This window comes from Asterias amurensis, chromosome 10, assembly GCF_032118995.1.
Source record: "Asterias amurensis chromosome 10, ASM3211899v1".
NCBI lineage: Eukaryota > Metazoa > Echinodermata > Asteroidea > Forcipulatida > Asteriidae > Asterias > Asterias amurensis.
The window spans coordinates 5,024,106-5,037,018 of NC_092657.1; the positions used below are offsets into that span (position 1 = coordinate 5,024,106).

At 41.5% G+C, this 12,913-nt stretch overlaps 1 protein-coding gene across 1 annotated transcript; it reads left to right on the top strand.

The window, feature by feature from the left end:
- Window positions 1–59: 59 nt before the first annotated feature.
- Window positions 60–9,368, top strand: LOC139942543 (uncharacterized). The gene is made up of 5 exons (XM_071939374.1): window positions 60–130; window positions 6,189–6,469; window positions 6,886–6,993; window positions 7,812–7,868; window positions 8,086–9,368. The coding sequence occupies exons 2-5, from the start codon at window positions 6,236–6,238 to the stop codon at window positions 8,275–8,277; spliced, it is 591 nt and encodes a 196-aa protein (XP_071795475.1). The 5' UTR covers window positions 60–130; window positions 6,189–6,235; the 3' UTR covers window positions 8,278–9,368.
- The last annotated feature ends 3,545 nt before the right edge of the window (window positions 9,369–12,913 follow it).

Consider the following 12,913-nt stretch of genomic DNA (forward strand, 5'->3'; position numbering starts at 1 on the left):
ACAGAGTGTTGGCGCCCTCAAGAGTTCACTAGAAGAGAATTTCGTCGTGTTGTGATAAACTTTTTTTTACATGCGATGCAGTGGGTGGAATGTGAGTTTTGCTGTGCTTTTCCAACGTGAATTATATCGAGTAAGTTGTGAAATTTTTGCATTCAATGCACTCTTTTAGTGTGTGTGGGTTCTATGGGAATTACGAATGTATTACTATAGCGTGGATTAGAAAGATTTTCAGGTTATAAAACGAGAATATTAAAATCAAGTTTTGCAGTATCCAGTCAACATTGTGACTGTCAAGTGGTGTGTGTTATGGTATTTACGTCATGTACCAATATGACCTAGGTCACCAATAAAGTGACGCGCATGCGTCGTTGTTGTTCTGTAAACCATCGATATTGTTACATGGTGGCAGCGTGAAGCTCCATTTTAATCTGCAAATTTCTAGTAGTAGAATCCTCTTAAGTGATCGGATAGACACGGGAGTGTGACTAGAAATGGCGACAGGACATGCAGGATCGCCATTAGCGGAGGACAATGTCGGTGAACAGTTAAACGCCGATGAAAATATTGGCCCGGGCAACCAACAACATGGCGCCGTGCCGAAGGGACCTGCACCCGTCGGCGGCATTCGACCTCCGGCCCCGATGCAAGTTTCGAGAGGGGTCATAGAAAACTGGAAGACATGGAAGCAAATGTGGAGTAACTATGGCATCGTTACACAGCTCCAGAAACAAACGCCAGCATACCGCACAGCCTTGTTCCTGCATGCGATTGGATCACAAGGACTTGAGATTTATAACAGTTTCAACTTCCCCAACGAAGACGATTCCAGAGATTTGGACAAAATCTTAAAGGCATTTGATAAATATGCCATAGGAGAAGTGAATGAGACATACGAGCGGTACTTGTTCAACAAGCGTCAACAAGAATCAGGTGAGAGTTTTGAAACTTATCTGGCAGCCCTTAGATCTCTGGCAAAGACATGTAACTTTTGTGAATGTATGTCGAGTAGCCTGGTACGTGATAAAATTGTACTGGGAATTGGAGACTCTAACACACGAAAACGCCTACTCCAAGAACGAAACCTAACACTTTCCACATGCATAGACATATGTAAGAGCATGGAATCAGCAGAGTCACAATTAAAAGCGTTCACGGCACCCCTAAATACAAATGATGGGGCACAAGCAGTGCACAGAGTCACAGACAAGCGCCAGGGGCCCAAACAAAAATACAAACAACGGTCAAAGCCGGGAGAAGGGCAACATAAGACTGGCAAGAGCACACAAGAAGTGAAAAAGTGCAAATATTGCGGGAAGTCACATGCCAAAGATAGAAATCTGTGTCCAGCGTACGGGCAGACATGCAAGGCATGTGGAAAGAACAACCACTTTGCCACTGTATGCCGAAAAAAGAATATCCATGCACTGGGCACAACCTACGCAGACGGCTCAGCCAGTGATTCGAGCACCGAGTACATATATGATGTGACTCTTGTCAACGCTGTACAGCCAAATAAAGAGGATGTGTACGTTGAAATGCACATCGATGGGAAACCCATCAACTTTCAAGTAGACAGTGGTGCTAGTGTCAACATCATATCCAAGAACTGTCTTAAGGGCACTACGTACACCACCAAAAAGAACCCAAAGACACTGCTCATGTGGAACAAATCAACACTACAGGCAGAAGGGGTATGTAGACTGAAAATACTGAACCCAAAGTTGAATAAGAAATACTCTTTGGAGTTTGTTGTTGTAAACAACGACCTTACCCCACTACTTGGCAGTAAAGCAAGCCAGCAGATGGATCTCATCACAGTAAACAGTGAGAACTTCCACAAAGCACACATTAATAAAGTGTCCACGTCATCAGACCATGATAAGCTACCCGAAGAGCGATACGGCACAGTTTTTGATGCTAAACTAGGCAAACTCCCTGGAGAGGTCCACTTGCAAACAAGAGAGGACATTATGCCTGTCGTTCTGCCCCCACGGAGACTACCACATGCCATCAAAGCCAAAGTCAAAGATGAACTTGAAAGCATGGAAAGATCTGGAGTGATCACAGCAGTGCAAAAACCAACACAGTGGGTAAGCCAGTTGGTAGTGGCTGAGAAGAAAAATGGTGCACTCAGAATATGCATCGACCCAAGGCCACTGAATAAAGCACTGAAGCGTGAACACTATCAGCTACCAGTAATTGAAGATATTCTGCCCGACCTTGCTGACGCCAGAGTTTTCAGCAAATTAGACTTGAGCTCAGCATTTTGGCAACTACAACTGGATGAGGCCTCCAGCATTTTGACAACCTTCAATACGCCCTTTGGACGCTATCGCTGGTGTCGTCTGCCTTTCGGCACTTGCGTGTCTTCAGAGATATTCCAGCGCAGGCTTCATCAAGCACTTGAAGGACTAACGGGCATAATCTGTGTTGCTGATGATATCCTAGTCTATGGGACAGGTGGCTCCCAAAAAGAAGCAATCACAGATCACGACGAAAAACTTGAACAGCTACTGAAGCGTTGTGCAGACATGAACATTAAGCTAAACAAGGCCAAATCTGTGTTCCGAGTGAATGAAATACTATTTCTTGGACACATCGTATCAAGCAAAGGCCTCAAAGCTAACCCGCAGAAAATATCTGCAGTGACAAGCATGCCAGCTCCCACAAATGTAAAAGAGGTGCAACGCCTGGTTGGATTTGTAAACTACTTGGGAAAATTCCTGCCAGGATTATCGGAAACCTTGGAGCCAATTCGACAACTTACCAAACCAGACATAGCGTGGGAGTGGTCAGATGCCCAAGAGAATGCCTTCATCAAAGTAAAGAAGATGGTATGTCATGCACCCATATTGCAATTCTACAATCCGAAGGATGAACTAACTGTGCAGTGTGACGCAAGTGGTGTTGGTCTTGGGGCGGCTCTGCTGCAGAATGGCCATCCCATAGCATACGCAAGCAGAGCGGTGACCGACACTGAAACACGATACGCATCTATTGAAAAGGAGATGCTTGCAGTAGTCTTTGCGATGGAGCGTTTCCACCAATACACCTTCGGAAGATTCACCAGTGTGGTCAGTGATCATAAACCTCTCGAAATGATCATGAAAAAACCCCTAGTGAAGGCCCCAAAGCGCCTCCAAGGAATGCTCCTACGCCTCCAGAAATATGACTTTGCAATTACTTACTGCCCAGGTAAGAGAATGTATCTGGCCGACACACTATCACGAGCGGTTGGTGAACAGCCTCCCACCCATGGCCAGGGAGATTTTGAGGAAGTCAATATGGTGTCGTATTTGCCCATACGTGAAGAAAGACTGACTCAAATACAAAAAGAGACTGCAAAAGATGATAATTTGCAGCTACTTAAGCAAACCATCACTCAAGGATGGCCAGATGAGCGAAGCACACTCCCTGAGCAGCTAAAGCCATACTACAGCTATCGCGACGAGTTGGCAATTCAAGACGGTATGATTTTCAGAGGAGACAGAGTGGTCATACCCGAAACCCTCAGGAAAGAGATGAAAGACAAAACCCACTCATCCCACTTGGGCATTGACAGCTGCCTAAGACGAGCACGCCAGAGCCTATTCTGGCCAGGAATGAATAGCGAGATAAAACACTTCATCAGCACTTGTGATGTATGTCGTTCGATGGAGATACGGCAGCAAAAAGAGAGCTTGATCTCTCATGAGCTTGCAACAAGGCCGTGGGAGCGTGTTGGAACTGATCTGTTCTCACTGAATGCCAAGGATTATTTAATCACGGTGGATTACTACAGTAACTTCTGGGAAGTGGACAACCTTCCAGACACGACTAGCGCCACCGTAATTCGGAAACTCAAGGGACATTTTGCTCGTTATGGCACTCCATCCCAACTGGTAAGTGACAACGGGCCACAGTTCACATCCACACTCTTCAGCCAATTTTCCAAGGAATGGGACTTCGAACATCTCTGCAGTAGCCCAGGAAATAGCAAAGCTAATGGCAAAGCCGAGTCTGCGGTGAAAACAGCAAAGCGACTGCTCACAAAGAGTGCAAAGTCACACACTGACCCCTACCTGGCACTCTTGGATCATCGCAACACGCCCACACAAGGTCTTGCCACAAGTCCTACACAGAGACTCATGAACCGCCGCACACGAACCTTGTTACCAACAACTGCCAATCTACTAAAGCCAAAGGTCATTGACGAGCATGATCGCATGAAGCAACGCATGCGCAAACAGGCTGATTACTACAACAACTCAGCCAAGACGCTCACACCATTGGACGAAGGAGATACTGTACGCATGCAACCCCTCATCCAAGGACAGAAAGGCTGGGACAAAGCTACAGTGATGCGCAGACTTGATGAGCGTTCGTACATTGTCGAAACGCCTACTGGGAGATATCGTCGTAACCGCATGCATCTGCGTAAAACGGTAGAAAACCCACCAATCTCACCGGACACTAACAAAAACAACAGCTGCAAAGCGAGTCGTGGAGACATCAGCTCACCAGCAGAGTGTACACAGGAACCAATGAATCCTATGGAAAAACCCGGACCGTTGCAAACAAACAAACAATTGAACATGGACAAAAGCACACCCAAACCGAAGCCTGACACTAATACTGATTTGGGTGCATCTATCAAAACCCGTTCAGGACGCGTAGTTACTAAACCGAAACACCTGAAAGACTATATCCCATAATTGCACATTCAAAGGATGCTTTTACTCCGATCGCGTCAAGTGAACTTTTGGACTGTTGCTGAACAAATTTGTTAAGTGTTACTTAAAGAAGTTATTTTTACAGTTTGTTCCAAGTAAAACGAACTCATTTGAACCAGTTTGCAACAAATTAAGTTAATTTTAACTCAAGCATAGAAGACAGCTTGGTTTTTTTTTGTAATCAGTTGAGAATTTTCCTCCTTATCCATCCCTTTGTTTTCAGGCTAGGTCAGCAGTTCCTTTTTAATCTGCATACATTTTTTTTAGTTTCTTGTTAACGTCAAAACTAAAAAAAAAAGAAAAAAAAAGAAGGGGGATGTTATGGTATTTACGTCATGTACCAATATGACCTAGGTCACCAATAAAGTGACGCGCATGCGTCGTTGTTGTTCTGTAAACCATCGATATTGTTACAGTGTGGTGGGCGTGGCCGCAGCAGATGAGTGCCGTGCGTCTTACTCTTAATGCTCTTAACCAGTTCACGTGCCTTTCCTTAGCCCCACTTGTGTTGCCAAGGCTAGCTGAATCTTTATTCAGAATTCAGCTAGCCTTGGTCACATAAGTACAAACAAGGTAGGGCTAGCCTTTCCTCTACTTCAGGTTGAGCATGACTGGGCATGCTTGTGTTGGTTGGTGGGTTGATTTTAGAGGGTGGGTGGGGGGGGGGGGGCGTCAAACTTCAATTCAATACCAATCAGGGAAATCTGTTTAAATTTGTAACGCTGTTTCGTATTTAACCTAGACCTTAATTACATTTTTAAACCTCATGAATTCTATTGATTAAGTTTGTTTACCATTTTGATGAGGTGTTCACAAACTCAATGGTTGAATTGTTGAATGTTTTAATTTGTTTTACTCCCGTTGTTATGATTCCATTTCTTATTGTTTTAAATTTGTCCATATTTCCATGTTCAGAGCCCTACATCTATAGAGCATCTCTACATGATTATGGTGCTACGATATAAGTTTTGGTATTATTATTTTAAATTTAGAGGAAGATGCTGAGTCTGACTGCTGGCATCTCTCCAGTCTAACTCCACTACACTGGCACCGTAGCTTGAGATTTTCTTGCAGATTAAAATAAAAGAGGCAAACTTGCCTTCACAACACTCGCACTACAATCAGTTAGTGTTACTGCTACCGTTTGTAATTTGCAGAAGGCAAAAATCATTAATATGTGTTTTCCGCCTTCTAATCTAAATGTCACCAAATCATCTAAGGCAGAACTCAACACCAACTTCACTTTCTACCATACCAATCTAGACATCCCGAGATTCATTCAAATCAAATGTTCATTCTTTATTCACACCATTCAAATCAAGGTTTTTCAGGCCGTGGCCCTTCCTGCAGCAAAAAAAGACACGTGTCCCACCACCACCCATCTTTAGCTTTAATAAGTGAACACCATTATCTCTCTACTTTTCCTACTTTCTAATAATTTTGTTTATTTGTTCGTTAACCCTCACACAACTACAGAGATTTGATCGTCAGATTTATGAATAGCTTAAATTGAGAGCGTGATCATGAGTTACCCACCACCACCACCAGGGGGAGGTTACCCCCAGCAACCAGCCTATCCACCACCGGGAGTAGAGGCTAGCCCAGCATACCCCCCTGGGGGACAGGCATACCCGCCACCAGGGGGTCAGGGATACCCACCACCAGGGGGTCAGGGATACCCGCCACCAGGGGGTCAGGGATACCCACCACCAGCGGGTCAAGCCTACCCTCCTCCTACCCAACCAGGATACCCAGGGGTAAGCTCAGTTATATAATAAGATTTCTTAAAGTATATACATTGAGTACAAGGGGTCAGGCATACCACCCAGGGGTCAAACCTACCCTCCTCATACCCAACTATGAGGTTTCGAAATCAAGCATCTGAAAGCATACAACTTGTGCAACAAGGGCGTCTTTTCTTTCAATATTCTCTCGCGATTTCAACGACCAATTGAGCTCAAATTTTCACAGGTTTGTTATTTTATGCATATGTTGAGATACACCAAGTGAGAAGACCGGTCTTTGACAATTACCCATAGTATCCAGTGTCTTTAAGGTTTGTTATCAACATGAAATTTGTGATTTGATCGATACTACGTAGCTTTTACATATTCCACAAGGCCATGCATTTACCAAAGTGATTCATAAATTCTGTGCTATCATCTTTCCACAGGGGCCAGCAGCACCTCCTCCTTACGGAGCCCCACCTCCTGCAGGGCAGGGTTATGGAGTAGGGGTACCTGGATACCAAGTTGCTGGAGGAGTGCCTGGAACTGTACATGTAAGTACATTTAAAACAACTTTGTGCAAGTTTGCCTAAAACAAGTCTACTCTTAGTAGGGCAAGTAACACAAGGAGGTAGCATCTCTGTTGCCCAGTTTAGCTCAAATGGGCATGTAAAGGAATTAATAGAACCCAAGAAGAACCTGGTCTTGGCTTTGGTGCCCCTTCAAATCTTTCACATAGACTTTCAAATGGAAGTGCCTTTTGTGAAATAAAAATGGCCTTGCCCTCTCAAAGATGAGATGCCAGGCCTGGTAAGTGGCTACAAGAGGTAAACATTTTAAGATTAACATAACTCGGGAGCTGAGGGTAGGGTTTGACATTCCTATGAAACAGTCTAGGATAAAGCTTTGGCTCTTTGTTCTAAGTCTCAGAAAATCAATGGTGTATGGGATGGGTGGGAACAAATGCCAAACGGAGTCTGGTTTTCTACCAGAATATTTCAAAGGGCACCAAGGCGGCATAGAGGCATTAGCCCACATGCACATGAGCCATTTAATTATTTAGTTTTTAAGTGCTACCACTATCAACAAATGCAAACAGTTCATTTCAGAACTGAGAAGGTTCCCGAAATATCTGAAAAATCTCCTCTGCAGTAGTTTAATATTTAGCAAGACAGTTCTCTAAATAACAAACTTTACCTGGCAAGTAGATACACACATGGTGTTACCGCAAAGCAAATGTATATTGATACCTCACCGTGCAATGCCTCAAATACCACTATCTTCTTTGTTTTGTCGTGTTTCAATATTAAGCATACGTTTTATACATAGCTGAATAAAACTCGTTTTATTATTCCTCTTGTCTTGCATGTAGTATGGTGCACTAGGTGGTCAGGTCGGAGCTGTGGGAGCCCATGGTCATCATAAGAAGGTAAATTACATTCCCTACCCCCCCCCCCCCTCTCCCCTCACCGACCCAACATCACCCACACTCTGCTGCTGACAACACTGGAGCTTGGGTATGGTGAACTAGACCACTCCGCCACGACACGCCACAAATGCCATAAATGCCAACTAAGATTCTTGGTTTTGTTGTCTATCTTGCACAAAGATAGTTTACATCGTCATTTATTTCCCCTTTCCCACAGCCAAAGAAAGTAAAGAAGATGAAAGTGAAGAAACACAAACACGGCAAGAAGTCTTCATCAAGTTCCTCTTCCTCCTCCTCTTCGTCGTCGTCAAGCTCCAGCGATTCGGACCATCATGGCGGCTTGTACGGAGGCCACAAGGTCAAGGTCAAGAAGCACAAGCACAAGAAAGATAAACACTACAAGTACTAACTTTGACATTATTGCATGTTACATGTAGATATTGGTAATTACAAGTGGCGCAATCAGGAGGTGTAAGCCAGGCCATGAAATAACAAACGGCACCCACAGCAGTAAGCCTTTTTGAGGTATGGCGGACCCCTTGCACGCGCGTTACACGGGGCGACTGCGGCCACGCTCATCGTGTTGGTGGGCATTAGGTTTACGTGTAAACGCCGGGTCGCCTAAAATGGGCACTTCACTGAATAACACACGTTCTATTTATATGGTCAATACGCACAAATTTACCCAAACCTTACAGTGTTGTAGCATTGTGTCTGCCATATCTCAAAAAGGCTTATTGCTGTGGTGTGTTGCCCTCTGCAAGGTTCCAATATTAACTTACGTTTTACTACCAAAATAATGCAACCAAGCTAATTCTGATGATCAATTCAGGTGACTTGATCCTTCAACTTAGTAAAAAAACTTAATGTTATTAGAGCTGCCGTCGAATTGACCAAACTCTTTCTAACTTAGGATCAATTTTACGACTTAGGACAAGTTAAAGGCAGTGGACACTATTGGTAATTGTTAAAGACCATTCTTCTAACATGGTGTATCTCAATATATGCATAAAATAACAAACCTGTGAAAATTTGAGCTTAATTGGTCGTCGGAGTTGCGAGATAACTATGAAAGAAAAAAAAACACCCTTGTCACAGGAAGTTGTGTGCTTTCAGATGCTTGAATTCGGGACCTCAAATTCTAAACTTGAGGTCTCGAAATCAAATTCGTGGAAAGTTACTTCTTTCTCGAAAACTACTCCACTTCAGAGCGAGCTGTTTCTCACAGTGTTTTATACTGTCAACCTCTCCCCATTACTCATTACCAAGTAAGGTTTTATGATAATAATTATTTTGAGTAATTACCAATAGTGTCCACTGCCTTTAAGTTCCGTAACCATTGACGTAAGGACACATGAACCAACCCTAATTCTAGCATTTTGTGAAATCGGCTGCTGGTAATAAGTTTGAGTCTCGAGACATAATATGTAATAATAATATCAAAAATTAAAGTATTTGCTGTAAACAAAGACTGCTGTAGGAAATGCAATAAATTAAAAATCTAAAAAATAAGCAGAACTGATGTTTAGCTTTTTCAATGATACCTAGCAGTAAAGTTTTTGTTTCATTTTGTTTAGGGTCCGCATCATCTTACTGTCCTTTGGTCCCTGGTATTTTAATTAAAGGTAATACAAACCAAACAGCTCATCAATTATAATATTTAAATGTACTATTCATGATTGTTGAGGATTTAAAAGCTTACTGAGATGAAGTTCGTACTGTAATCATTTCTTGTGTGAAATATTATACCCCGAAAAGTAGTCATTAATTTATTATGAAAAATGGACACCTTTAAAAGTGCAACAAACAAACTCGAGTACAATGTGTTTACATGCCTTGTTTATCACTATTTTCTCCTGACTTCCAGAGGATTAAAGACACTGGACACTATTGGTAATTGTCAAAGACCAGTCTTCTCACTTGGTGTATGTCAACATAAGCACAAAATAACAAACCTGTGAAAATTTAAGCTCAATTGGTCGTCAAAGTTGTGAGAAAATAGTGGAATGAAAAAACGCTTTTGTGAGAAATTGCTTCTTTCTCAAAAGCTACGTTACTTCAGAGGGAGCTGTTTTTTTACAATGTTTTATACTTTGAATAGGTCTCCATTACTGTTTACCAAGTAAGGTCTTATTGTTCATAATGTTTTTGAGTTATTACCAATTGTGTCCAGACCTTTAAGCCCAAGTTTTGACAGGTTTGATATTTCTTGTACATAGTTGTGTCTGCTCTACCATCCTGTATAATTACATTTTCTAGCACAGAAATGTAAATTTGTATTCTTACAGCTAATAAGTTTATTTTGTAATAATATAATTAGTATGAATTGAATCATGATGTTTGATATGTAATTTATTCACATTATTTGAATGGGCGAATTATATTTTTTTGTTTATTGTATTTTCTTGTCTTATTGTAAAGTGTATTTACTTACTGGGAGAATGTATTAGTAGCTGGCACTACATTGTGTAAACATTTTAGATTAATGAAATATATTGGAAATCTGAATTATAATTTGATTTTTTTTCTTAGGGCAATGGTTGTATTTCTACGAGGCCAGCGACATAGCTTGTGTTGGGGGCGTAAGAGGGTGGGGGTGGGGGTCAGGGGTATTGATTTCTAGTTTAACATTGTGCAAGTGCCTTGAGTACCATATTGGTGAAGCAATTCTCAAATTTGTTTGTGTGTGAAAATTATGTCGAAAAACAACATTTACAACATTACTTAAAGGGTGTCATATGTAGCAATGTTTTTTTTTTTAACAATGGTTCTCCAGTTTACCAAGTAAGTTTTTATGGTCATAACTTGTTGGTGTAGTTCCCAAAGGTAAGCCCTCCCATTAAATCTAACATCTCAGTACTGGTAATTAAAAGCAAACATTTTACCAATGCATTAATTGTGTGTGGGAAAATTATTATATGAAATCCTGCTGGCATTAAACATAGTGAATAAAAAAAAATGAATAGGAATCTGATTTCCATTGTCGTGTCTGATACATTTGGAAGAACTTTTTTAAATTGCTAAGGCCTCCGTTGCCCTAGTCTTGCCCCTTTCAAAAGTTTCCAATTGAAGTGCCTTTTTTTAAAATGAAAATGGCCTTTCTCTCTCGAAGATAAATTCCAGCCCTGCCAAAATATCCACGAGGTTGCTTTTGTTTTCTCCCCTTTAAAACTGTTGACCTTATTAACCGCATGATGGAATTGCATGAAGTGACTTCCTCATTTTATTTTAGTCGCTTTTGAGGAAGGCTTGCAAATGGTTCTTTTGTTCATGTAATCCTATGTCGGGCAGCTCATCCTTTCCTACATTGATTGTTACGTAATCTCGTAATTGAATGTTATACTTCTCCTTATAAGGAGATAAACAATATCAAAATCACCCACGCTATCCAAACTACAAGCTTCAATCTTGTTATGTTGGGGGAAAACGCACCACCAGCAGTGGTAAATCAAAAACAAAATTTATAGTTCCATCCGAATCTGAAGTTGATTAGTTGGTAGGTCTACCAACTCACTGAAAAACCTTCGTTTGATGTACTATCAAGCCGAAACAAAGGTTCGCCGCCATCAGTTTTAAACCCAACAGTTACAACTTCCTACCCCTATCCCCATTTACACAATGTCTAATAAAAGGCTGAACCTAATTACAGTGTTGTGGTAAACCATAGTGAGTAAATTAAATAACTCCGATTGCACCTGTTTTGATTATTACTTTTGAAGGTGGTTTTATTTGCATATCTGCGTGCCAATGCCTGGTTTTCACCAATGGCAGTTGATCTGAACCACTTCCGAAAACATTTTTCGACCAATGAAATCACTTGTATGCATTCTGACGATCTCGCTTGGTCAGAGTTTCACGGACAACCTTTTGTATACCGTATAACACCGTAATCCCTACGCACATTATAAAGTAGTGCCCAATTGTAGTTTATAAATCGGTAAAAATATAATAGAATCATATTTGGTTTGAATAACTTATTTTGCTTAGAATTATATTGAAGGAATTACGTTCACTTATTTGATAAAGTGCAAGAATGTTACAATGTTCACAGGAAACATTGCGCGTAGCACTACATAAGTGAACCGTCTGGCGGTAAAATTTGGTGTCCATCACTTTTGTATTTTACACATTTTGACCGTCACATTCCATAGTCGTTCTCACACCATGTCTCGTTGAAATTATCGGATTTATCAATACTTCCACCGAATTTTGGATCAAGAGAGTGGAATTTTCTACTCTTGACGACATAGACCAAAGTGAGTAGCTTTGCAGCTGGAAAGGGACAAGTGGAGCTCTGAAATTTGGAGAGGAAAATGATGCCATACCGGTGGAAATCACCCGGCACACATCACCCTGTAACGTCGTCGCGTGACATTCTTCTACGATGGAACCGAGCAGTAACCGAGCCACACATCCAACAAGAGGACAGGCAAAAGTCTGACACCACAGAGAAAATTTCCTCATCTGTGCACCGAGAAGGTGCAGTTTTGCCGATAAAAATAGCTACCACTTTGGCCTACCACACACGTTGATGTAACGATAATTATAAACTGGGTTAAGTTGAATTGTGCAGTGGTGCATCCTGCCCCCTCTCCTCAACAGAGTCAAACCTGCCAACATCATTGAACATGGGTTTTCACACAGTAGCAGCTTCAAGGAGAGCCCTGAACCTTACTTGTCTGTTGGATCCATGGATATAATATTTATTTGTGCTGGCTGTTGTCTAATGAACGAGTTTGACATCATTATCAAGGGTAGGTCAAACCTGACCAGGACAGGGTGAGTCAAAACAATTTAAAAATTTGAGCCTCGAACTGTTGAAAATTACTGTCATTGCGGTCATAATTTAATCATAGCATTATTTGTCACATGCCTATTCCCAGCTAGAAAATGTCAACGATTTCAATAATTTGCTGTGTGTATTGTTTCAGTTAGAGAAAAGATCATAGAACATGTTAAGGCAACATTGTAGAAATGCTAAAGGAGTCACAAGTCAAAAACCTAAACCTAAAGTTAATCATTATTATTTTTTCCCAATGAATGTA

Excerpts from the sequence above, each read along its gene's own strand:
- LOC139942543 (XM_071939374.1), top strand. The coding sequence starts at position 6,236 with ATGAGTTACCCACCACCACCACCAGGGGGAGGTTACCCCCAGCAACCA. Across the intron at positions 6,470-6,885 it reads CCCAACCAGGATACCCAGGG|GGGCCAGCAGCACCTCCTCC; the intron begins GTAAGCTCAGTT and ends ATCTTTCCACAG. Across the intron at positions 6,994-7,811 it reads GAGTGCCTGGAACTGTACAT|TATGGTGCACTAGGTGGTCA; the intron begins GTAAGTACATTT and ends TCTTGCATGTAG.